Source organism: Chionomys nivalis, chromosome 22 (assembly GCF_950005125.1).
Source record: "Chionomys nivalis chromosome 22, mChiNiv1.1, whole genome shotgun sequence".
In the NCBI taxonomy this organism is placed as follows: Eukaryota; Metazoa; Chordata; class Mammalia; order Rodentia; family Cricetidae; genus Chionomys; species Chionomys nivalis.
Genome location: NC_080107.1, coordinates 52,785,317 through 52,811,030, shown reverse-complemented (window position 1 = coordinate 52,811,030; position 25,714 = coordinate 52,785,317). Strand labels below are relative to the sequence as shown.

Genomic DNA, 25,714 nt, shown 5'->3' with positions numbered 1-25,714 from the left:
TATCACAGATGATGACTGGGGATACAGCTCAATTGTTAGAGTGGTTGCTTAGCATGCATGTTCTCTGTTGGATCCTAGACATTGTATAAACTGGGCACAGTGGTACACATATACAATCCCAACCACCAATAATTAGACACAGGAGGACCAGATCAAGATCAGCCTGGGAGGACCAATGGAACTGAAAAGAAGACCCAGATATCAGGCTGGAGAGATGGCTCAGCAGTTAAGAGCACTGGCTGCTCTTCCAGAGATCCTGAGTTCAATTCCCAGCAACCACATGATGGCTCACAACAATTCGTAATGAGATCTGGTGCCCTCTTCTGGCCTGCAGGCATACGTGCAGGCAAAACACTGTATACACACTAAATAATTTTTTTTTAAAAAAAGAGGACCCAGATATCAATCCACACATATTCGAACACCAGATCTTTTTTTTTAAAGATTTATTTATTTGTTTATTATACATACAGTATCTGTCTGCATGTACACCTGCATGTCAAAAGAGGGCACTATATCTCATCATAGAAGGTTGTGAACCACCATGTGGTTGCTGGGAATTGAACTCAGGACCTCTGGAAGAGCAGTCAGTGCTCTTAACCTCTGAGCCATCTCTCCAGCCCCAAACACCTGATCTTTGATAAAGAAGCAAAAAATATCAAATGGAAAAAAGAAAGCATATTTAACAAGTGGTGCTGGCATAACTGGATATCAACATGTAGAAGAATGAAAATAGACCCATATCTATCAACATGCACAAAACTCAAGTCCAAATGTGTCAGAGACCTCAACATAAAGTCAGACACACTGAACCTTATAGAAGAGAAAGTGGGAGGTACACTTGAATGCATTGACACAGGGAACCACTTCCTAAAAGAACCCCAGCAGCACAGACACTGAGAGAAACAATAAATGGGACCTCCTGAAACTAAAAAGCTTCTGTAAAGCAAAGGACACCGTCAACAAGACAAAACGACAGCCTACAGAATGGGAAAAAAATCTTCACTAACCCCACATCAGACAGAAGTCTGATCTCCAAAATATACAAAGAACTCAAGAAATTGGACACCAAAAGATCACATAATCCAATAAAAAAAATGGAGTATAGACCTAAACAGAGAACGTTCAACAGAGGAATCTAAAATGGCTGAAAGACACTTAAGGAAATGTTCAACATCCTTAGGCATCAGAGAAATGCAAATCAAAACAACTCTGAGATTCCATCTTACACCTGTAAGAATGGCCAAGATCAAAAACACTGATGAGAACTTATGCTGGAGAGGTTGTGGGGAAAAGGGAACACTTCTGCATTGCTGGTGGGAATGCAAGCTGGTACAACCCCTTTGATGTCAGTGTGGGGATTTCCCAGAAAATTAGGAAACAATCTTCCTCAAGACCCAGTAATACCACTTTGGGGTATATATCCAAAGGATGCTTAATTGTGCCACAAGGACATGTGCTCAGCTATGTTCATAGCAGCTTTGTCTGTTATAGCCAGAACCTGGAAACAACCTAAATGCCCCTATATCGACGAATGAATAAGAAAAAATGTGGTACATTTATACAATGGAGTACTACACAGCAGAAAAAAATAACGACAGCTTGAATTTGCAGGAAAACATTATTTTGAGTGAGGTAACCCAGACACAGAAAGACAATTATCACATGTACTCACTCATAGGTGGTTTTTAAACACAGAGCAAAAAGAACCAGCCTACAAACCACAATCCCAGAGAACTTAGACAACAATGCGGACACTGAGAGACTTACATAGATATGATCTACATGGGAAGTAGAAAGTGGAAAAAGACAAGATCTCCTGAGTAAATTGTGAGCATGGGGACCTTGGGGGAAGGTTGAAGGGGGAGAGGAGAGGCAGGGAGGGGAGCCGAGAAAAATGCAGAGCTCAATAAAAAAATCAATAAAAAATGTTTTAAAAAAAGCAGCTGGTGAAACTAAACCACTAGCACTCCTCCAGTGTCATACATCCACATGCCTTAGACAGGGGATCTCTGTAAACTGGAGGCCAGCCTATTCTACACAGTCCATTTCAGAATACCCAGGGTCACATAGAGACCCTGTCTCAAAAACAAGTTAAAAAGAAAGAGAATGCATGCCTGTTATCCGAGCAGAGGCAGGCAGATCTCTGTGAGTTCAAGGCCAGCCTGGTCTACAGAGTGAGTTCCAGGACAGCCAGGGTCAGGGCTCTTACACTGAGAAACCCTGTCTCTAAAAATCCAAGAGAGAGAGAGAAAAGAAGGAAGAGAAAACTGAAGAGCCTTGTGGTGGTGATGGTGCATACCTTTAATCCCAGCACTAGGGAGGGAGTCAGAATAACATGGATCTCTGAGTACAAGGTCAGCCGTCAGCCAGGGCCACACAGAAGCCCTGTCTCAAAAAAAAAAAAAAAAAAATAACAACAAAAGCATTCCTTTGGAATGAAATGAATAGATTTGAAAAAGTTCCTATCTTAAAAGAACAAAAGGAAAACAGGAAATTAGAAAATCAAGTGTAATCATGACTTGTAGAAATTCCTCTGCAATTTGTTATCAAGTACAAGATACTACTTAAAATAATTCAGTGTTGGGAGCAGGCAAAACCACCTTGTCCTAAGTACAGCCATTTTGACTGAAAACTCCACATTACCTGTATGGTAAAACAAAGTTCAGAATCCCAAGCCCTAGGAAAGCTGAGAACTTTCTAATAGCTGACCTACCTCCTCCTTATACCATTGTGATGTGGGAGTGATTTCTTTCTAATCCGTTGCTTTCATTGGTTAATTAATAAAGAAACTGCCTAGGCCCATTTGATAGGCCAACCCTTAGGTGGGTGGAATAAACAGAACAGAATTCTAGGAGAAAGAAGCCGAGTCAGTGAGTCGCCATGATTCCCCCATTCCAGACAGACGCAGGTTAAGATCTTCCCTGGTAAGCCAGCTCGTGGTGCTACACAGAATATTAGAACTGGGTTAGATCAATATGTAAGAGCTCACCAATAAGAGGCTGGAACTAATGGGCCAGGCAGTGTTTAAAAGAATACAGTTTCCGTGTAATTATTTCGGGTAAAGCTAGCCGGGTGGCGAGACGCAGCACCACCGCTCCTTACAACACCATAGACAAAGTCTTTATGCATCTTTACTTCTAAACATAATATTTAGAAACATTACAGCTGTCCCTAACAACAGAAAGAACAAATGAATCTGATTGGTTCAACTGAAAGGCTTACATTGTGTATTGATTGACAATGTTGGAACGTTCAATGAAGCCCCAATTTCTATATCCTGATTGGTGAAAATTGTTTTTTTTTTTAAAGATTTATTTACTTATTATGTATACAGTATTCTGTCTGTCTGTCTGCCTGCAGGCCAGAAGAGGGCATCAGATCTCATTTCAGATGGTTGTGAGCCACCATGTGGTTGCTGGGAATGGAACTCAGGACCTTTGGAAGAGCAGGCAATGCTCTTAACCACTGAGCCATCTCTCCAGCCACCCCGATTGGTGAAAATTATAACTGTAACTTTGGTGTGGGAAGTCCTTTTGTACATGTGTTGCTTTAATTGGTCAACGAATAAAGAATCTGCCTTGGCCTGTGATAGGGCAGAGTAGAGCTAGGCAGGGAAAACTAAACTGAATGGTGGGAGAGAGAAGGCGAAGTCAGAGAAAGGCCATAAAGCCCCTGCCAGGGACAGATGTGCTGAACCTTGCTGGTAAGCCACAGCCACATGGCAATACACAGATTAATAGAAATGGGTTAAATTAAGATGTAAGAGCTAACCAGTAAGAAGTTAGAGCTAAACCGGACAGTGGTGGCGCACGCCTTTAATCCTAGCACTCGGGAGGCAAAGGCAGGCGGATCTTTGTGGGTTCGAGGCCAGCCTGGTCTACAAGAGCTAGTTCCAGGACAGGCTCCCTAGCTACAGAGAAACCCTGTCTTCAACAACAACAACAACAAAACAAACAAAAACAACAACAACAACAAAAAAAACCAAAACTGAAAGAAGTTAGAGCTAATATGCCAAGCAATGATTTAATTAATACAGTTTCTGTGTGGTTGAGTCTGGGTAGCCAGGAACAAACAAGCAGGCTCCTACAACATAACTTGGCAACAAATGTTTATAATTTTTATGCTTAAATACTTGCTTCAAGTTGCATTTGCGGGTCACAGTTCAGCTCCTAAATCTGTTCTTGGCCCCATCAATCAGCCCCTCCCCTTTCCCCCTTCTTTTGTGCTATTCCACACTACATCTTGCCATGTGGTAACCTCTTGTGTCTGTTTGGGTTGATTTAGAACCTTGGTCTACAACTCAGACTAAGTATTGTGTGGTGATGCATGTCTTTGATCCCAGAACTCAAGAGGCATAGGCAGATGTGGGCCTAGTTCATATTATATAGTTGAATTTCAAGACAACTAGGGTTATGTAAAAAAGAGCCTAAAATTCTCAGTATTTTAAAAGGGAGGGGGCCTGGACATATGGCTCTGTGGCTAAGAGTACCTGCTGCTCTTGCAGAGCACCCACATGGTTTATAACCATCTGTAAGTTCATTGCCAGGGCTCCAACCCCCTCTTCTGGCTTTTATAATAATTATTATCCAGGCTGGAAACCTTCTTGTGCGTGTACAACAAACTTTTGAAAACAAGGTTATGAAATTCTTCCCTTTGTATTTGAAGAAACTGTCAAAATACAAAATCAAATTAAGAAAACATGACAATAGTACATACTTTTCTCTTAATTATCCAGAAACTTTAAAAATAAAATACACCATGAGGTGGTGATACAAGCCTTTAATCACAGCACTGGGAAGGCAGAGGCAGGCAGATCTTAGGGTCTGAGGCCAGCTTGGTCTACATATAAGTTCCAGGACAGCCAGGGCCACACAAAGAAACCTGTCTCAAAAAGCAAAACAAATTTAAAAACTAAGAAATAAAAATATAAGCAATCACCTCCAAATCCCAGAATCCATATGGCAACTCACAACCATCCATTATCCAATGCCTTCTTCTGGGCTTCAGAGACATGTGGTGCACACACAGGCATACAGGAAAACACCTATACCCCATGTTGGGCGCCAGATGATGGCGTAAGTCATAAACAATCCCACACCAGTCTGGAATTATGATTAATAGGGTGGTATTTATTTAAAGGGGAAAAAACTTACAGATCACCATCCCAGACAACAGCCCTCTGCGCAATTAGGAAGAAGTCTAGTGGCCGGAACCGGAGCAGGAAGTAAAGAGAGCAAGGAGCAAAGTAGCCGCTTTTTTAAAGGGAAAGAGACCACGCCCCAATGGGCTGGTATCTCAGCGGCTATTGGTTGGAGGAGCGGAAGGACCTCCCGCAACATATTAATAGACTTTTTAAAGAATTTATTTATTTATTTAATGTATATGAGTGTTTTGCCTGTACATATGTCTGTGCACCAGTTATGTGCTTGGTGTTAAAGAAGGGCAGAAGAGGATCCTCTGGAGTTACAGAAAGTTATGAGCTGTCATGCGAGTGCTAGGAATCCAACCTCTGTCCACTGGTAGAGCAGGCAGTGCTCTTAACTGTTAAGCCATCTCTCCAGCCCCATATTAATTTTTCTAATCAAATTATAATCTAAATTCTAATCATGATAGTTATATCAGGTACCTATTTACTGTCTCTAACAAAATACACTAAGATGGCAATTAAATTTATAGCAATTATAAATTATAAAGCTACAATGCTTTTTAATTACTTGATATAAAAATCACATTCAGTGGCTGGATGGTGAGGCACACCTTTAATGCCCACACTTGGGAGGTAGAAGCAGGAGGAGCTCGGTGACTTTAAGGCTTTAAATTCTATGACTAGAATTTAACACAATTTTTGTTTTTATTAAATTTAATCTTAGTGTTCCATATTTTGGCAAATAACTTTGAGAGCTGTACAAGTTCTTCTGAAAAAGTTGTGGAGGCAAGACAGAATGCCTTAGTCACAGCATTCAGGAAGCAAAGGTGGGCATTGCACAACATTTGATTACACTCTGTAAAGATGTGCCACTGTGACTGGTTTAATAAAAAGCTAAAAGACCAGTAATCAGGCAGGGAAGATAGGTGGGTCTTCCGGGCAAAAAGAGGAACCGGGATGAGTCTAGGCAGGCAGAGGTGGCGCCAGGAGTGGCAGAACAAATCGGCGGTATAGAATGAAAGGTAAAAAGCCACGTGGTAGAACATAGATTTAAAAGTATGTGTTAAGATATAAAACCTAGATGGGGAAGCCGGGCGGTAGTGGCGCACGCCTTTAATCCCAGCACTTAGGAGGCAGAGGCAGGCGGATCTCTGTGAGTTCGAGACCAGCCTGGTCTACAAGAGCTAGTTCCAGGACAGGCTCCAAAACCACAGAGAAACCCTGTCTCGAAAAACAAAAAACAAACAAACAAACAAAAAAAAACCTAGATGGGGAAAAGCCTAAGCTAAAGGTCAAGCTTTTATAATTAATGAGCAGTGTCCATATTATTATGTGGGAGTTGGCTGGTGGGACACAGAAAGACTCCTCAGAGTTCTGTGGGTTTGAAGCCAGCCTGCCTCATACCAAATTCTAAAACAGCAGGAACTTGTCTAATAAAAGTTTTAGTCTACACGGTACAGAGAACCAACTCTCAAATGTTATCCCGACCTCACACACAAATACTGAGCTATCTCTCCGGCTCACATTTTTCTATTTATTATGTGTGCATGTGCAGGCAGAGGTAGGCGGATCTCAGTGAGTTTGAGGCCAGCCTGGTCTACAAAGCAAGTTCCAGGACAGCCAGAGCTATTACACAGAGAAACCCTGTCTTGAAAAACTAAAACAAACAAACAATGATACTGATACAAGACTGAAGTTTGGAAAAATACTGGCTTAGAGGGCAGGCACGCTTAGTATGCAGAATTCAATTAATCCCCCAGAATTGGGAGGGGGACTGATATACTGGAATAGTTGTATGAGAAATATTACTTTCAGTCTCAGTTCATTCATCTTCAATATGGGCTTGTATCAGCTTTCAAAGAAAAATGTAGGGCTGGAAAGATGGCTCAGCGGTTAAGAGCATTGCCTGCTCTTCCAAAGGTCCTGAGTTCAATTCCCAGCAACCACATGGTGGCTCACAACCATCTGTAATGAGGTCTGGTGCCCTCTTCTGGCCTGTAGGCATACACACAGACAGAACATTGTATACATAATAAATAAATAAATATTTAAAAAAAAAAAAAGAAAAAGAAAAATGTAGAAAGGATTACATGAGTAACACCTGGTTCTCAGTATCCAACACTATCTTATTCCTTCCCTTTATTAAGGGGAACTCAGGGAAAAGCTCCGAGTGGGGCTGGAGAAGCCTGGCTTCCTATGTATTAAAGGAAGGAGTATGTTCCTTAATTGAACCTCCGGGGACCTTGCTTTGCTGCTAAAGCTGCAGTCTGCTCTCCAAAGACTTGTAATTACAGTTTCACACCAGTAATTGAGAATAAAGGGCTACAGAAAAAGTGGTGGAGAAATCTGGTTCCAAAGAGTAGGGTAGGAAGAAAAGGCAATTCTACAACATAAGTTCAAGCTAGAAGATGCTTTAGGGCTGGAGATTGTTCAGTGAGCAAGGGCTTTTGCCACCAGACTCTCGGGAACCGGAAAGAGAGATGGACTCCATAAACTGTCCTCCAACTTCCACACACATGCCCTGGCACCGAACACTCACTCACTCTCTAAGCATTTCATTTGTGCAAATTGAATTAAAGAGTCCAGATCAGTGGTTCTCAACCTTGCTAATGTTGTGACCCTTTTAATACAGTTTCTCATGTTGGGGTAAACCCCAACCATAAAATTACTTTTGTTGATACTTCATAACTGTAATTTTGTTATTGTTATGAATCATAATGTAAATATCTGTGTTTTCTGTGAAAGGTCATCAGAGCCCCAAAGGAGTCAAGACCCACAGGTTGAGCTGCTAGTCTGGATGATCCACAAACCAGTCTTGACCACTTCATCACTTGTTACTGTATTAGAGCCCACAGGAAAGAAAGCCCTTGTGGGGAGTTGAGCCTTGAGAAGAAGAACTTCAAGAAAACTTGAAAAAAAAAGAAGAGTGAGAAAGGAAGAGGAGAGGAGAGGGGAGGGGAGGGGAGGGGAGGGGAGGGGAAGGAAGGAGAGAGGTAGGGGAGAAGTGGAGGAGGGTGCAGAAGAGAGAAAAGGGAAGGGAGAAGAGAGAAAAGGGAAGGGGGAAGAGACAAAAAGAACACTGAGTACTTAATATAGTCCTACCACTGTAGGATATCAGGAACTTTACATATGTGGCTTCATTTCTCCCAAACCCATCCATGCGGTAATTCCAACCTCTAGATTTGCCGGTTTATAACAATTCTCACTCATGGGGCAATCTGCCTGCCCCATAATTTTGATTCCTCAAAAGTTCAAAATAAAAGCTTAAAGTTATAGTACTTTCAAGAACGTTCAATTTGCTGGAGAGAACTGGGACGGAAAAAGAGAGGCCTTTGCTGGATGATAGATACTGTAGGACCCAGCCATGACAAACTCAACAGAAGTCTGAGTCTCAGTAGTTTACCCTGAGGAAATACCTGGTTCTGAGAAAGACCTGAGACTACCCAGGCACCACCCAGGAACAGACCATCCAAAGGAAATTCCTAACATTCCAATTGTTGTAGATAGGATCACCTGCCAGCACACACCCCCAGACAAATGTCAGCCAATCAGGAGTCCTGAACCTTAGAAATTCCTCACCCCTACCTTTGCTATTATAAAAACCCAACTTTAACTGAGCTTGGGGCTCTCAGATCACTCCAATAGCAGGACACACAGAGAATCCGAGTTTGCAGACTTGTGTAAAATAATGGCTCTCTGTTTTCACAAACAGGACTCCTAGTTGGTTTTGGGAGGACTCTGGGGCAACAGATATAACCAGGTTTTGCTACAGACAATGAGAACACAGGAAGGAAAATGGGGAAAGGGAAATCACAAAACAACAATTAAGGAAATTAATAACTGTAAATTCTACAAAGTAGATTCAGCCAACTGATTAATGAACCAGATATATGTAAATTGGACATGTGGCAAACTGGTTTTCAGCAGGTTGGATTCAATAAACTGGTTAACTTTAGTTAAAGATTATGGCGGCTATTATTGGTTGTCAACTTGACTACATCTGGAAATAACTAAAATACAAAAGTGGAACGCACATCACAGCGAGGAGTTTTTGCTTAATTTGAAGTAGGAAGATCCACTTTTTCTATTTTTATTTTGTTTTTCAAGACAGTGTTTCTCTGTGCAGCCTTCACTGTCCTGGAACTAGCTTTGTAGAGTAGGCTGGCCTCGAACTCACAGAGATCCGCCTCTCAAGTGCTGGGAGATCCACTTCTAATCCAGATCTTGAGGCAGGAAGACATACCTTTAGTCTGGGCCATACTTTCTGCTGGAAGTCTATATATAAGAACATGAAAAAGGGAAGTTTTTGTTTTTTTTTTTTTTTTTTGCCTACTGGCAAATCCATTCCTTTACTGGAATTAGAGCCTACTTCTCTGTGATCCAGTGTCTACAAAGACAGACTCTTAGACGGAGCAACTATTGGATTCTTGGACTTTCTTTTCATAACCAGCCATTATTGGTGGACTCCAGACTGTAAATCATTCTAATAAATCCCCTTTCTATATTTAAAAATCCATTTTGTTAAGTTCTATTACTCTAGAGAACCCAGATTTAAAAAATTACTAGGGAACTGCATTCCTAAAGTAAAATGATTACTACTCTTTACTGAAATAATGCCACCCAACCTCTAAATAGAAATTGCAAATCTTTGTAGAAATAAACGGTTGTTAGAGACTTCAACAGTGGGGAAGGGAACTATTCGGCTGCAATGATCACTAGATATGCTAGAGTGTGAACCTCGAGTTAGATCTGAGTTACCTTGTTTTTGCTGTTTTGTCTTGAGGAGACATAATGGTAACAGATATAGAATTCCACTCCTACTGGACTACAAAATAAGGTTGTATGTGGAAACTCTAAACAGAAGCATAATTCTTTTATTTAGCCAAAGCAAACCTACTGCTCATGAGATTACACATCAAATTTTGCAGCACTGAAATTGCTACTCCTACCCCCACCAATAGCATCCTTTCAGGCTGCCAGGACTGGCAACAAGGGTTTTACTTTTGCTACTATACACTGTCTTCATTCACATACACATAAGCATACAATTTAATGATAAATTATTCTATCAAAGTATGGCTACCTTAATTTTACTAAATAAATATGAGAATTTGCTGGTCATGGTGGCCTGTCTCACTGAGTTAGAAATCAGAACCAGGCATGAAGTTTTATAAATAGTAATGTTTACTTTACACTGCCTAAGTATAATCAGAAACTCTTACTACCAAAATTCCTGCTCTTTCTTATGATATTTAAAGAGCTTCTAAATATATATTTGTTACTTCTAAGATGTATTGAAATATTTCTTCTGTTTCTCCACTGTGCTAAAAACTGTTCTTTGATGTTAAGATGGCAAAGACAGACTTTTTCAGCAAATCTGAAGAGCACAAAGTGGCACTCTGTAAAATGCCACCATATCCTAAACACTTTCAAGTCTACATTTTAAATGTCCAACAAGTAAATAACATTTCTAGAGTCTATTTTGAGCTTCTCTTGCATGTAAGAGTATCTCTTGTAATTATTTCAGTGTTCACGCAGGGCAGTACACAGAAAAGAGATGCTTAAGAAAAGCTATAAAATTAACTGGACAGCTTTTATACTTCAGTTAGATTCAAGGTCATTTTGAGGCAATTACCAAACAAGATTATGAAAAGCAAACACCTACTCCATACAGCTGAAGGAAAGAGCAGATGGTTTATTCACTTTCTTATTAGAAAAGTATTATAAAAAATCATTTTTATGAAAAAGATATTTTCTGAGAAGTACAAGAAGATTGATAAGAGATAGGCAAAGCAGTTTACAAGAGGGTTTATATATATATATATATATATATATATATATATATACAGGAGAATGGTTTTTAACTTATCCTAAGTAAATGAAGAATAAACAATTTTGAATGGATTACCTTGTATTTATTTTATAAAAGATTCATTATTGGCACTGAACAAAATAGAATCAAGGGGGTGAGAAATAAGAAACCTGGAAAAATGTCAGTAGTGGTGGAAAACGAGAAGGACAGAGTTGAGAGCACTCAGAGTACACAAGTTCCGAGCTGTATAGCTAATTTATCGGACTGTAGGGAAAAAATAATTTTTTAACTATTGGCAAGTTAAAGTTTTGTTGACCTGTGACAGTCAGAAAGAAGCACAGCAATGCTCTGCAAACATCAGTGCTCACTTTCAACCAACAAAAACTTTAAAAATGACTACAAGATTCCTTGACTTTAATTTGCCTCCGAATAAAAATTTATAGATAACTATGATCCCAAAATGTTCCTATTTCCATTCTGAAACCATCCCTATAAAAATTTCTGAGTGTTGCCAGGCGGTGGTGGCGCACGCCTTTAATCCCGGCACTTGGGAGGCAGAGGCAGGAGGATCTCTGTGAGTTTGAGGCCAGCCTGGTCTACAGAGTAAGTCCAGGACAGCCAGGACTACACAGAGACAGAAAAACCCTGTTGGGGGAGGGGGAATGCTAGGCATTGTGGCACATCCCTTTAATTCCAGCATAGGAGGCAGAGACAGATGTGGATTCTGAGCTTGAAGCCAGCCTGGTTTATACAAAACAAATGAAAAAGGTTGTGGGTACATTTTAAATTATTCTGAGATAACTCCAGGCAGGATCAGCAAGCTATTCAGCAATTTACCAAAAAAACAAACAAACAAAACCAACCTAATTTCTAAGGAAATTTATTTAATTTCTCCCTCTGTGTGTCTAATTTTCCAATCCCACTCAGTTGTAGGTTTCAATATATGCTGAAGACACTGTGGAATATGATATAACTGAGTTTGAGGCCAGAGCAAGCTCCAGGACAGGGTCCAAAGCTACAGAAAAACCCTGTCTCGAAAAAAGGAAAAAAAAAAAGAAATATTAGAAATTACTTCATCTGTCAAAAAAATAGCTAAAAATAAGAACAAAGCAAATAGCCTACCAATGTCTCAATGCTATCTGTAGCATAAGAATTTCTTTTTAAAGAATTAATCCTGCAGCCCTGGTTAGCAGAGGTACCTCAGAATAAATTAAGTCAATTACTGGTAAAAGAACAATGAGGTCAATCTTCCTAATTCCAGAATGGCCTGCAATCAAATGCCAAGATAAAAGAAAGCACAAGATAGTACAGGAGCTACTGTTTTAAAAGTAAAAACTATTAACTAAGTATCATATAGCCTGGAAAAGTTTCAAATTAAACACATGCTCAATGAATGAATATAAGAAAAAAAAAGCAGAAGAGTTTTTACCATTTGGTCACAAAAACAGGCACACACACACCCCCCCCCAAAAAAAAACTTAGAACTTGAAGAAAAAGTTAGTAACAGTTGCTTGGAAGTAGAATTACCGGCATTTCCTCAGTAGTTTCAACAGTGACTGTATGTATCTTCTGACTTAACAACAGAGAACTACTAACGAACTCATGCCTAAAACCCAAAGAGCAACCGGTAATTGAATTCACAAGCTCAGAAATCACTATTTAAAACCTAAATACAAGCTACCAGAGACCCTCCCAACTTATACTTATATGGAAGCAATTCCAACTACCGCTCCCCAGAACATGCCCCATAAACATTTACAAAACTAGGTTTTCTCCAGCCAGAAGTTGGAGAATAAAGTTACAATACTTTACAAGTTACCCATAATCCTAAACTTTTAATTAATAGAAATGTGTGAAAAGCAAACTTATGTAGAATATTTTTGAAAAGACTCACAGCAGACAGAACATTTTATCTTCAAAAGTTAAATGAACTTCAACACAGTAGTATTTTCAGGGACTAACATAATCATTTGAATCCTGAATATCTCGCAGCCCAACTATCTTTAGGATTTATCAGCAAGAAAGAGAATATTTGGGGGGAAAAAACAATTGTACTTTCCCACATTAGGTGACTCATTAAGCTCTTTTCTCCAAGGCTGATTGGCTTCCTGGTGCCAGTAAAATGATTGATGAGTATTTCAAATGCAGGTCTGGGCTGCACGCTCCACTCTGCCCCTCCCCCACGGCAATGCCTTCCCTTCCCTGCTGGGCTCCCTTTCACAGATCTGCAGCATTTAGGTTTCCCTTCTGTTTTGCAATTTTCTTTAATTGAATCGATGTTCTCAAATGCAAGGCATTTGATCTTCAGAAGACAGCACTCTTCTCAATTATAGTTTTACAGTAAAAAACCCCATTAAAAGTAATGAGGGAAAACTCTGATGTTAACTATGGACTTGGCTCAGTGAATGAAACTCACAAAAGAGAAAATGTGGCAGAAACAGGTTACAAATGGAAAGAAAAGTGATCCCATTTTTAAAAAAAATCTTGAATTTCTCTCAAATTTATACTCACTACAAATTATCCTAACATTAGTACTTTAATCGTAAACAAAGTTGACTTACAAATTTATACGTAAATCACATGGCCGTGCAAACTTTATAAAAACTAGTCCTTCTAATACAAAAATAGAAACAATGTAAATGTAAGAATGACTAAATGGTATAATCCTATGAAACTCTGGGATGTGAGGCCCATAGGTTTATGTGAGGACTTGATTTATGCAACACTTCCTAAATCTCAGCTTCCTGTTCTACCCAATTCATTCCCACCAAAAAGCTGGAAAATCATTCCTGGGATTAGTGAATTTAGTCTTATTTTATAGGTGTGTCCACAGAGAAGTACATACCTTTGAGACAGAGTGAGAATCAGAACCTAAGCATAAACTCCTTCCTTGGCCTCTCATAACACCTTGGATGTGGCTGGTCTTCTCTGGAGTCATAGTCCTGCTCAATGTACACTGCTATTGCTATCGATGGCCCACAGTGCCCATCATTTCTCAAACTCTTTTTCTTTTTGCTAGGAAATCACCCTCTATATTATACAAGTCTTTTTTTTTTTTTTTTTTTTTTTTTTTTTTTTTTTTTTGGTTTTTCGAGACAGGGTTTCTCTGTGGTTTTGGAGCCTGTCCTGGAACTAGCTCTTGTAGACCAGGCTGGTCTCGAACTCACAGAGATCCGCCTGCCTCTGCCTCCCAAGTGCTGGGATTAAAGGCGTGCGCCACCACCGCCCGGCTATTATACAAGTCTTAAGCAACTAGCTTTTATATTTCCATTTGCAAAGGTCCAGATCAATATTCTTGCACTGGATCTCCCTTTTCACATCACCAGCTTTTGTGTACCAGGTATGAAAAAGGTGGTAGGGGATAGAGGCCCCCTTTCCTTCTTAAATCCAGTCAAGCAGTCAGAAGCTTATTAACCATTCTCCTTAACCTAGGATATCTATCTAGTCTTTTTTAAATTATAAGGAGAACGAAATTTCTAATCAGAAACTTTCTTTGTTCTAGTTTCAGGACTCATGGAACTTTCAGGATTTAGCTTCAACACACTTATTAAAACACTGCTGGCCCCAAATTTCTCAATTTCCCTCTCTTCTGTTTTGTAGACTGTTTTTGACTGATAACAGCAAAGGACTGAGATTTCCAATCGACTCTTATTTATGAAACAGCAATTTCATGTATATTGTACAGGAACATCAGCAATTCAAAACCCCTTCTTTCCTGAGTTCTCACCCATCTGATTTAACAGGAATTATTGTTCCTTTAGTAGCGATATAATCTTCTAGCCAATCACTTGTTAAATACATCATGCAAAGAAGAAAAAATAGTTGCTTGCAACTCAGAGTGGATCTTTGTGACTCTCATCTGTAGGAGCTAGATTCTGGACTTTCTCAACAAAGATAAGTACTCTGCATTCTCAGTCGTCTGTTTTGGGGTAAACATTAAGCTTGGCACTTCACGGACCTTGTCCCTAATCCTGATACACCATCAGGCAATTTCAGAGACAATAAAATATATAAAAAGTGCACATATATATTCTAAAAAATAAATTATTAGTATGTCACTGTGAAATGGAGTGGGGGTTTAGTCTCTGCACTTCAAAGTTGGTTTTCTTCTTTAACATTACTGTGCATTGTACATGGGCATGTGCGTGTAGACGTCAGAGGTCCATCACTTGCAGGAGCAGCTTCCAGAGTTCTCAGTCTTGGCAGGCAAGAGCCCTCACCAGATGAGCTACCTCCCTAGGCCCAGGCCCCTGTAGAACAGGGATAACGGAGCTCATGGCTCACACTACAAGTTAGCTATTATTAAAGGGGAATACTGAAATTCAGAGAAGGGACATGACAAAGTTAGATAGCCAAAATCTTTATTCAGTTACATGCCAGTTCAGCATTTCTCAACCTGTGGGTTACAACACTTCTAGGGCTCAAATGACCTTTCCAAAGGGGTCACCTAAGTAGAAAACACAGGTATCTATAGTAGCGAATTGCTATGAAATAGTGACAATAATTTTATGATGGGTGGGAGCAGCCTTAGGGAGGCTGAGAGCCAGGGCTCCAGTCCCTGCTCTTTGCCTCTCATACCATTCAACCAAAATCCTTCCTCCTGGGCTGGCATAACTAGCAGCACTTCCAAAAAACAAAGCCCTTTAAATGGGTGTCAGTAGGGGTTCCCCCAGGTGGTTTATTATCCTGTTGAAAAGGCATCTTGGTGGAGGACTGAAAGAACAAATCAGATTTAAAGGGTACAGTATCAACACGGAAGGAAAAAAAATAGGCTTCAAAAACTGGGCTAAAATCATTTGACTCAACTAAAGAATTTGTTTAAAGACTTCATCAGAAACATAAAACCCAGGCATTAAAATCAAAAGATAAGGTTATAAATTTCTTATAACTAAGCTGTAAGTTTCATGGAACATGTTTGTATCGGACATGAACTCTCAAACCCCAAGATAATTATAGAGCTCTTAGGACAGAGCCTCAAATGCTTAAGACCTTTCCTCACCCACCCAAACTAGGCTCTGATGCAGTAACTCCCAATTGTTACTCACAGTCATGTGGCATTTCTTCCGCCAACAAACTCTACAGAATGAGTTCTAGTTAGCAGTCAGTCAAAGTAAGGAGTAAATTCCTAACTTTTTTTTTTTTCCAAGACAGGGTTTCTCTGTGTAGTCCTGGCTGCCCTAGAACTCCTTCTGTAGACCAGGATGGCTTCCAACTCAGAGATCTAACTACCTCTGCCTCCCAAGTGTTGAGTTAAAGACAGGCAGCACCACCGCCCAGCTAAATCCCTAGTTTTTTGTTTTTTGTTTTTTTTTTTCCCGAGACAGGGCTTCTCTGTAGCTTTTTGGTTCCTGTCCTGGAACTAGCTCTTGTAGACCAGGCTGGCCTCGAACTCACAATGATCCGCCTGTCTCTGCCTCCAGCGTGCTGGGATTAAAGACATGCGCCACCACCGCCTGGCTAAATCCCTAGTTTTTAACAACATAGTAACTGACTTACACTAAAAGGTTATTCACACTAAGAAAGGGTATTCCTAAGCCACAGGAGGATATGGTTCTCCTATCCACACTTCATTACTATCTCAGTGAAAATCAGGTTGAAAGCAAACCAATCTACAAAATGGCATTGCCAAATCACAACTTTAAAAAGAGCTCCTAAAGACAGATTTGCCTAACGAAAGTAAATAAGACAACCTCCTTGTTAAATTTTTATTTTATTTTCAATTATGTATACATGTGTGTGTTTGTGTGTAGGTGCAGGTGGCCATAGTCAGACGAAATTTGAACCCTGACAATTGTGAGCAGCCAACTTGTACGAGGAACCGAACTTTGATTCTCTAGAAGAGAAGCAATTGCTCCTAACTGTTGAGTCATCGTACTAGCTCCATATGATTGTTAGTTTTAATTGTGATGTAAGATTGGAAGAAAGGCTCAGTAAGGGATTACCTAGATCAAGATGGTCTACGGGCTCCCAAGAACCCATGTTATTCTTTTTTAAAAATGTAATTTGTATCTGAGTACTCTGCATTTTTGTAGCAATGAATCATACTGGTTTGTTACTAGACTTGGTTCTACAACTTGAGTATATAATTCTTGCAGAAGAATGGAGCTGCTGGGTACTGGCAAGATGGCTCAGAGGTTAAGAGCACTGGCTGCTCTTACTGAGTTCAATTACCAGCAACCACATGGTGGCTCATAACCATCTGTAATGAGATCTGGTGCCTTCTTCTGGCCCACAGGGATACATGCAGACAGAATATTGTATATATAATAAAAATAAATAAATCTTTAAAAAAAACAAAAAACTTTAAAAAAAATGGAGCTGCTGAAAAGCTGCTGCCCAACACAGCAGCTAAGCAATCGGCTAATGAGAGCGCTGAGACACACTTCATTTAAGAAATTCAAACAGAGAAAACAAAATTAGAGTACTCATTTCCAATAAAAAATGGATTATGGAAAGAATAATAATAATTATGGAAAGAAAAGAAATATCTAAGTCAGGTGTGAGGGTGATACTGGGTGCTTGCCAGTATCTCAGTACCTGGGAACCTAAGGAGAGTGTATGAAGGCACCCTAAGTTACATACAGCAAGACTGTCTCAGAAAAAAAATGAAAGGGAGGGGAGATGATAGGTGAAGACAGAGAGAGGAGAAGGAAAAAGGAAAGAAAAAAAAACCACCACCAACAAACAGCCAAGTACTTGCAATAGTGGTGGTTTATTAAGGCTTAGTTCAAGGTAGGGTCTGACTCATCACTGGCCCTGTCCAACTCCCAGCATTGCAAAAATTAAAAACCTATCAGTGAAATATGTGCACTCAGGTACATTAAATTGCATTTTGAATAGATCTTTGATCCACATAGGACTTGTGTTAAAGTCTAACAATGACACTTGTAACTCATAATCCTTCTGCTTCAACCTCCTGAGGACTATTAGGACAGGCACCACCCATGTCCAGCCAGTTATTTTCAAATAGCACACCTATACATGCTTTGAAAAACAATGTATCGGGCTGGAGAGATGACTCAGCAGTTAAGAGCATTGCCTGCTCTTCCAAAAGTCCTGAGTTCAATTCCCGGCAACCACATGGTGGCTCACAACCATCTGTAATGATGTCTGGTGCCCTCTTCTGGCCTGCAGACATACACACAGACAGAATATTGTATACATAATAAATAAATAAATAAATAAATAAATATTTTTTTAAAAAAAGAAAAACAAAGAAAAACAATGTATCACTTAGTTATATAGAGCCTTTAAATAATAAGCACACATCATTATACAATAGCAAAAAAAGAACTTTTTTTTTTTTTCCGAGACAGGATTTCTCTGTGTAAAGGCCCTAGATGTCCTGGAACTAGCTCTTGTAGACCAGGCTGGCCTTGAACTCACAGAGTTCTACCTCATGCGTGCTGGTTGGGATGAAAGGCATGCAACACCACTGCCTGACTAGAAAGTTTTTAGTACTGAGAAGCTGTTAAGTTCATAGCAGCAGATCCAAGATTTTAAAAATCCCACTATGACAGGTGGTGGAGAAGGCCTTTCATCCCATCACTAGGGAGGCAAAGGCAGGCAGATCTCTGAGTTTGAGGCCAACAAACCTGGCCTACAAAGCAAGTTCCAAGACAGCCAGAGCTAAACAGAAACCCTTGAAAAACACTACAAAGATAAATATAGATAGATGTTTTGACCTGAAAAATATCCTGAAAGGATCTCAGGTTCCCCCAGAGGTCTACATTTTGAAAATCACTGGTTTAGATGAAAACTACATTTAAAGAGTCAGTATGTTAGAAGCAATTAAGTCTAAAACAACTTGGTAATAATTGATCAAGAAATGATGGAAAACAATCCAAATGAGTACTGCCTCATTACTTTTTAACATTATTTAGTATACATTAAAGTAACACACTGGTGCTCAGACCACATCTCTGAATTAAACTGTAGTAAGAAAAATATTTTACCTGATCCAGTCAAATATGCATTATTATCCAAAATAGTCAAACTGAATCTTTTAGTTCTTCCAAGGTGATATGCTTCAAGACTCATATGAACACATGACTTAGAGGCTGTTAAGTGAAAACTGGTGCAGTTCTCCACATTGAGCCTCGCTACTTTATTTTGAAATGGATGTTAATGAATGCTTTCTTCCTTTTTTTTTTTTTTTTTTTTTTGAGACAGGGTTCTCTGTAGCTTTGGAGCCTGTCCTGGAACTCACTCTGTAAATCAGGCTGGCCTCGAATTCACAGAGGTCGGCCTGCCTCTGCCTCCCAAGTACTGGGCTTTCATAAATCTTTATCAGATTATGTCTCAAGGAAACAGGCAAAATTTCAAGGGAAGTTCAACTATCTCTTTATCCAATTAGTCTTTTTTTAATTATGTATACAACATTCTGCCTCTATGTATGCCCACACGCCAGAAGAGGGCGCCAGATCTCATTACAGATGGTTGTGAGCCACCATGTGGTTGCTGGGAATCGAACTCAGGATCTCTGGAAGAGCAGCCAGTGCTCTTAACCACTGAGCCATCTCTCCAGCCCCTATCTAATTTCAGAAGAAAAATAAAAAACATGGAAATCTTAGCACTACAAGAAAGAATTGAAAATAGAGAACACACTAACAGAACTCTGAAATGCTTTTAGAGAGATCTAAAATTCCATGGTTCTATCAATTAAAAGGAGTCAAAAATTAAGAAACTAAGGAATTCCAAATGAGGAATTGTGTGTCTCTCCCTCAAAATTATCCTCAAATAGATTGTTTCCAATGAAAAGAGTAGTTCAAGCCAGCTGGTGGTGAGGCCAGCCTGGTCTACAAGAGCTAGTTCCAGGACAGGCTCCAAAGCCACAGAGAAACCCTGTCTCAAAAAACAAACAAAGAGAGAGAGAGAGAGAGAGAGAGAGAGAGAGAGAGAGAGAGAGAGAGAGAAGAAAGACAGAAAAGAAAAGAAAAATAAAGAGAGAAAACAGTAGTTGAAGCAGCTCTAAGACACATGTGTCACGGACACACTGTGACCACAGACCCAAGGGACGACAGCTTACTAGTCTAACAAGTCTTTTGATCACCATCACCAAGTTAAAAAAACAAATCTCACTTTGACAATGCGAAGTAAGTCACTGCTCTGGAACACACCCATAGTGTATCTCCAGATCAAATGCTGAGATTTGTTTTCCGGAGTACATAACATGCTGTCCAGGGAATTGGTTTTGGAAACATTACACCTGCCAGGTGACTTATCAACAGTGTCTATAGAATTGACACTAACCTAAAAGTAAAAATCAGCCTAGAAAACAGAAAAATACATTACTACTGCCACCTGTGATTTAGGGTTGAACAGCTTCTCCGCTATAAACAAATTTAAGGATTCAGAGTTTTCAATTAGGATGCAAAGATATCATTTTAGAAGAAACTTTTAAAAGTTAACTCATAATACAACAAAATTACAGCATTTACTTGTTTGAAACTTAAGAATTCATAACTTCTTAATCTGGAATTACATAATGTTACAGAAAAACCACAAACTACTTTGAATAAAAATGTTTCCATTGCACAAAGGCTAACTTTTGAAAATCTTAAAACAAAACTAGCATTTACAGAAATCTAGGAGTTTTCTCTTCGACATAATAATAAATCCAGCTTGCTTTCAACATGATAAAAGTCTGAAGTTCAATTATTTCTATAATTTAAGAACAAAAATTTAAAATGCAAAAAAAGCTCAAAGTAGGCTATTTTCCCAACTTATTTTCTCTCAATTTGCTTTCTCAAATGACAACCATGGTAGCATGGGGATCAAACGATTCTGTGCAGTTGGGGGTGGGGAAAAAAGCAATTCAGATCCCCAGCAGCCAGCTGAGGCAATCCTTGTCCTTCCAAGCTCAATCACTGTTAATTAGAATTGCTGAGTACACTAGAAAAGGCTTATTAAAATAATTTAAATAATTGTAACCCTCGGGAAAATAAATCTATTTTCTTCAGGGACATCTCTAGAAAGGATGATGTTTAACAGGTCATAAGAACAGAATAAAATAAGCAAGAAATATTTAATTTAAATAAATTATGCCTATTTGTTTCTAAACAATAGCTATCTCACATTTTTTTTTTTCTAATTTCCCTAACTTACAGTCTAACAAGCACCCAAAACTATGCTGCAAACACTGGGAACACGGAAGACTGAGGCTGATTTTAGGGATATCATACAGCAAAGTTATATCCAGAGAGTCCTAAAATTCACAATTAAAATAAAGATGAACCCAAAACTTCAGTTACAAAAACCGTAATAACCAAAACAGAATTCTCTGGCTCAGTACCAAGCCACCTTGCAAACTTAATAATTCTGTCATCTCTGAACACCACTTATCAAACAGTGATATCCATAAATGTTCAAGGAATTACCTAAGCCAGGCAAACATTTATTAAGAATGATTTTTTAATTTTTAAGTTGACTTCAAAAATACAAAAAAACACTTCCCTTCACAGCTTGTGTATTTAAGAAATGTGTTCGAGGTTTTACAAAGAATTGGTTATATTGCACCATTACCCACAGGGGCACATTAAAAAACTATCTGCTCCTTAAAACTGCTTCCTTGTTGAAATGAAAGCCTGTTTATCTGTAGTCAGAGCTTTCTAATTCTGACCCCTTTTCTCAAATAAGATGACTGACTATAATATGGTTTTTACATACAAAGTCATTTCCTTCTATTTAAGAGCTATTTTAGCAACTGTCCTAAAAGTGTATTTTAACCTAGAATTGTTTTCCTTTGTTCCACAACTCCAGAGAAATAAGGGAGATGAGAAATCATATATATATATGAGTATAGTTTAGCCTTGAAAACCTGCATTTTTTCATTAGCTTCCCTTCTAACACCTTTTCATGTACTTGGACAAGGATACAACTTCTGCTACAAAATGTAGCATGAATTTCATATTAGTAAGCATGCTCTCCTCACACTCTGCAAGAATAAGGTGTTTTCAGCATATGGTGAACGGTAGGTACATCACAGCCTGGAAATGTGGTAACTTTACATCTCAGGTTTTTCCTTAAGGAAACTAGAGAATTTTCAGTTGATTCAGAATTAAATTTTCAAGTCACAAAACTAAAAAGTTAAATTTGTGAAGTGCTTGTTAATTTAAGAAATTTAAGCATTTTAAGCCGAGCATGGTGGTGCACACTGTTAGCCCCAGCACTCAGAAAGGCAGAGGCAGGCGGTTTTCTGAGTTTGAGACCAGCCTGGTCTACAAATTGAGCTGCAGGAGAACAAGGACTACACAGAGAAACTGTGTCTCGAATAAACAAAACAAACAAAAAAAAGCATTTTGTTGGTAATCTCATGTGAGGAAGCATCCACAGTACTTAGTGAGCTCATTTCCTCCAGAGGAATAAGGTGAAATTATGCACTTAATTCCTTATAATGGTTTATAGTCTTTTTGCTATTTAAATATTTAAAAATCTACTCCCTCACTCTCTTGAAATAAAATGAACAAATGCTTCCTCAAAGCATTCATCTCCCTTTGAAATCCCATAAGGGAGCAATCATTATTACAACTAAGTGAGTTTGTTTGTTATGAAAACCACAAGCAACAGTCAAAAATAGCAGAGTCAGCACAAGGAATTCCTGGAAGGGTGATGGTGCATCAAAAGGCTAGCTACTCTGTTCGGATGGAATCATAAAAACATCCGGAGGACTGTAAATTCAGCAATGGACTTTACTTCTTGACACAGACCAAAGACCTCCTCTCTAGATAACGACTTCAGGAAAAATGAAAATGTCACCAGGATGAAAAGTTAAAGAGTGCTTTTCCCCTCAGATATCAAACAATCTCATTGATCTTTGGAGAAAACTATTCATTAGGGAGGAAGGAAAAAAAGTTCACTATTCCAAAGGAAAACTTTATTTTGAAAATTCTCCCGAGCACTTTTTGGGTACTCATCAACTACAAAACACCAGACACATTGATAATTTTTGTACTGAAAAAACAAGCTATGCTACAAAAATTTCATATTTTCTCTTGAACAAATTAAACTGCCAAAAGTTCACATTGTGTTTTTGACAAAAAAAAAAAAAAGAATATATTTGTATCACTAACTTGGACTGGTGTGAAATAGTAAAAACGCTTTTAGCTTAACAGACCGTTCCTTAAAAGTCTTTTAAATGGTTCTGATCCATTGAGAAAAAAATGAGTATTAACAAATAATCTGATTAAGAGATAAAATTGCCACACAGTTCTTTAAATGTTCCAATGAATAATTAATAACAACGGCATTGTTCTCTTGCTTCCCTTACAATAATATTCTCAAGTAGAGCTGAAAGTGATGGCTGCAATAAAATCTGTCATCCAACGGTAAGCACAGGTGGGGACAGGAACTACTCACAAACAGGAAAGCATTACGGAAATACACTAACAGGGACATCCGATAGATCTGGGAGTGGAATTTTAAAATCTCCACGGCAAATTTGAGGTCAAGAGTTACAACATTTCCAGGTTAACATCAAACCAAACCTCTGCATAAATTAACTTTTAAAACGTCAAAAACATTAAAGAAATCATCTTGGTTCTAGACACTGTCCCTTTCTACCCTAACTATATTCCTTCCTCCCCCTTTGCGACGTGGGATTTTATCGATCCCAAACACGTTCACATGCAGAATGAACCCCATCGGATGCCCGGCCGCCTAGGTCCCACACATTATACACATCTCAAACTCAAGAGCTTTGAAAACATCACCGTTTGATCACCATAATATCAAATTAGCCAGGCTTTCTTCTAAACAGACTTTTCCTCTTAACTGGTTGGAAAAAAAAAAAAAAACTAAAGATCTACTGAATTAACAATGAATGGTTGATGAATTAATAAACTTATGAAGCAAATCCAGCCCGATTTCCCTTTTGTGGCTCCCCCATTCATTCATTCATTCATTCATTCATTCCACAACCGAACGCCTTGGTGACCGATTTTCGGGTTGCTTTCCCCACACCTGCCAGGTCACTGTCCTGATTTGAGAAACTTCTTACTAAAGCAATTAATTTTTAGTGCCTCCTAACTGTCCCCGGTGTTTGCATTCAATCTGAAATCTGTTACTTGTTAGACACTGTTCGGGTCCTAGATCTCCCAGAGAATTGCGCGTTTATGGCGCAGAGAGGGGAGGAGGCAGGGATCTCTGAGAGCCTGCCCTTTATTCGGAAATGAGATGTGAAAGGTGGAAGGCAGGGCAAATAAATAAATAAATCGGGTTTACCGCGGGAGCGTTTGCCAGCCGCAGCGAGCACCCTTTGTAATGCAGGCCTCCCGGGGCTATCGCCTTCGCTAATTGCTCCAGGGCGCTTTCCAAGTTCAAAAGTTCACCTTTTACGACCTCACAAAAGCTCCTTACACATTACCAATAAAAACATTCCGCCGCAAACACCGAGGGGGGAAATATCAAACAGAAACAAAACACTGCGCGGGGGAAGGGGGTGCCAACCCGGAGGAACCTGCGGGACACAGCGGCCCGGCCAGGTGAGGAATTCTCAGCACCCCGGAAGAGCTAGGCTGGGCGACCAGCGAAGCGTCCGGCAAAGGCCGGGAAAAGGCAGGTGTCCCGAGCCCCGGGGTCCCGCCGGAGACCTGAGCCTAGGAGAGGGGGCCTGGGCAAGGGGAGGCCGGGGGACAGGAGTGGGCACCGAGGTCCGAGGAGAGTCACCATTAGGGGTCTGCGCAGAGGCGGACGCTCGCAGGGCTGGGAGGAAGCGTGGGGCTTCCTGAAGAAAAACGCCCCAGGATAGGTGCACGGTGCCAAGGTGTGGCGTCTGCGCGCCCCCAGATGAAGAAATAGGGTGCTTCACAAACCAGGGCCCCCTGAGGGAGAAAGGACTGGCGTGGGGGGGGGGGGGGACGACGGGGGGAGGGTCCGCGCTGAGGGGACCGGGACCCCGCGGAGAGAAAGTGCGAGCCCAGGGTGGAGTCCACGCTGAGGGCCGCCCGGCGTCCGGGGCCAGAGCCGGCTGAGAGAAAAGAGGGGATCGCGGGCGTTGGGACCGCCGGGACCCCGAAGGCCCTTCACCCACCGTTCCGCGGCGGCGGAGGGAGCGCGGCGGGCGGCTCCAGGAACCCCGCCGAGCCCCCGCCGCCTCCCGCTCCGCTGGGCGGCCGTTCGTCCCGCTCCATGCGGCGGCGCTCAGGGCCCCCGCAGGCTTCGCTGCTCCGCCATGACTCGCGCCCTCGTAGTCGTCGTCGTCGTCCACCGGGGGGAGGGGGCTGTCAGGGGCCGGCGAGCTCCCGGCCGCCGCGCGCTCTGGGCCCCGAGCCTCCCGGCTCCGCGCCCCTCCGCGCCGCGCCCCCTCAGCACTGGCCAGCTCCCTCCTCTGACGTCACGCGCTGCTGCCACGCACGTGCCCGCGGGACACACTAGGAATTGTAGTCCTCCAGGCGAGGCTGGTCACACGGGACTCTACCAATTGAGGGGGGTGAGGTAAGAAGATAGTCAGTCCTGAGGAGGGAGAACCAAAACATGTCATTATTCTGAACTCTAATGAAACTTCCGATATATAGAGACCATAAATAGTTAGTCATGGTCCTCTCTGTTGTGACTTGTCCGTACACAGAGTTCCTTGTAATTCCGACTCCTTCCCCGCACTAATAATGAGTCGTTCCAAGGAGGCGGGTCCACCAGGAGCCCGCTGAGCACGTGCAACCAAGCCCAGCCCTGTGGGGAAGGCCCCAGGGGGCGGGGTGTGTAGGTACTCATGAGGGCTTTCCTCCGGAGCTGCACGACAAATTGGACCAGAGATT

At 40.6% G+C, this 25,714-nt stretch overlaps 1 protein-coding gene across 2 annotated transcripts in view; it reads right to left on the bottom strand.

Annotated features, from left to right (window-relative positions):
* Nr6a1 (nuclear receptor subfamily 6 group A member 1) overlaps positions 1 to 25,224 on the bottom strand; it is a 160,361-nt gene extending 135,137 nt beyond the window's left edge. For both annotated transcript variants that reach the window (XM_057755738.1, XM_057755739.1), the window contains exon 1: positions 24,991 to 25,224. In XM_057755738.1, coding sequence (XP_057611721.1) covers positions 24,991 to 25,090 — 100 coding nt within the window. In that variant the 5' untranslated portion in view covers positions 25,091 to 25,224. The remainder of the gene's footprint in view (positions 1 to 24,990) is intronic.
* Between the last annotated feature and the right edge of the window lie 490 nt (positions 25,225 to 25,714).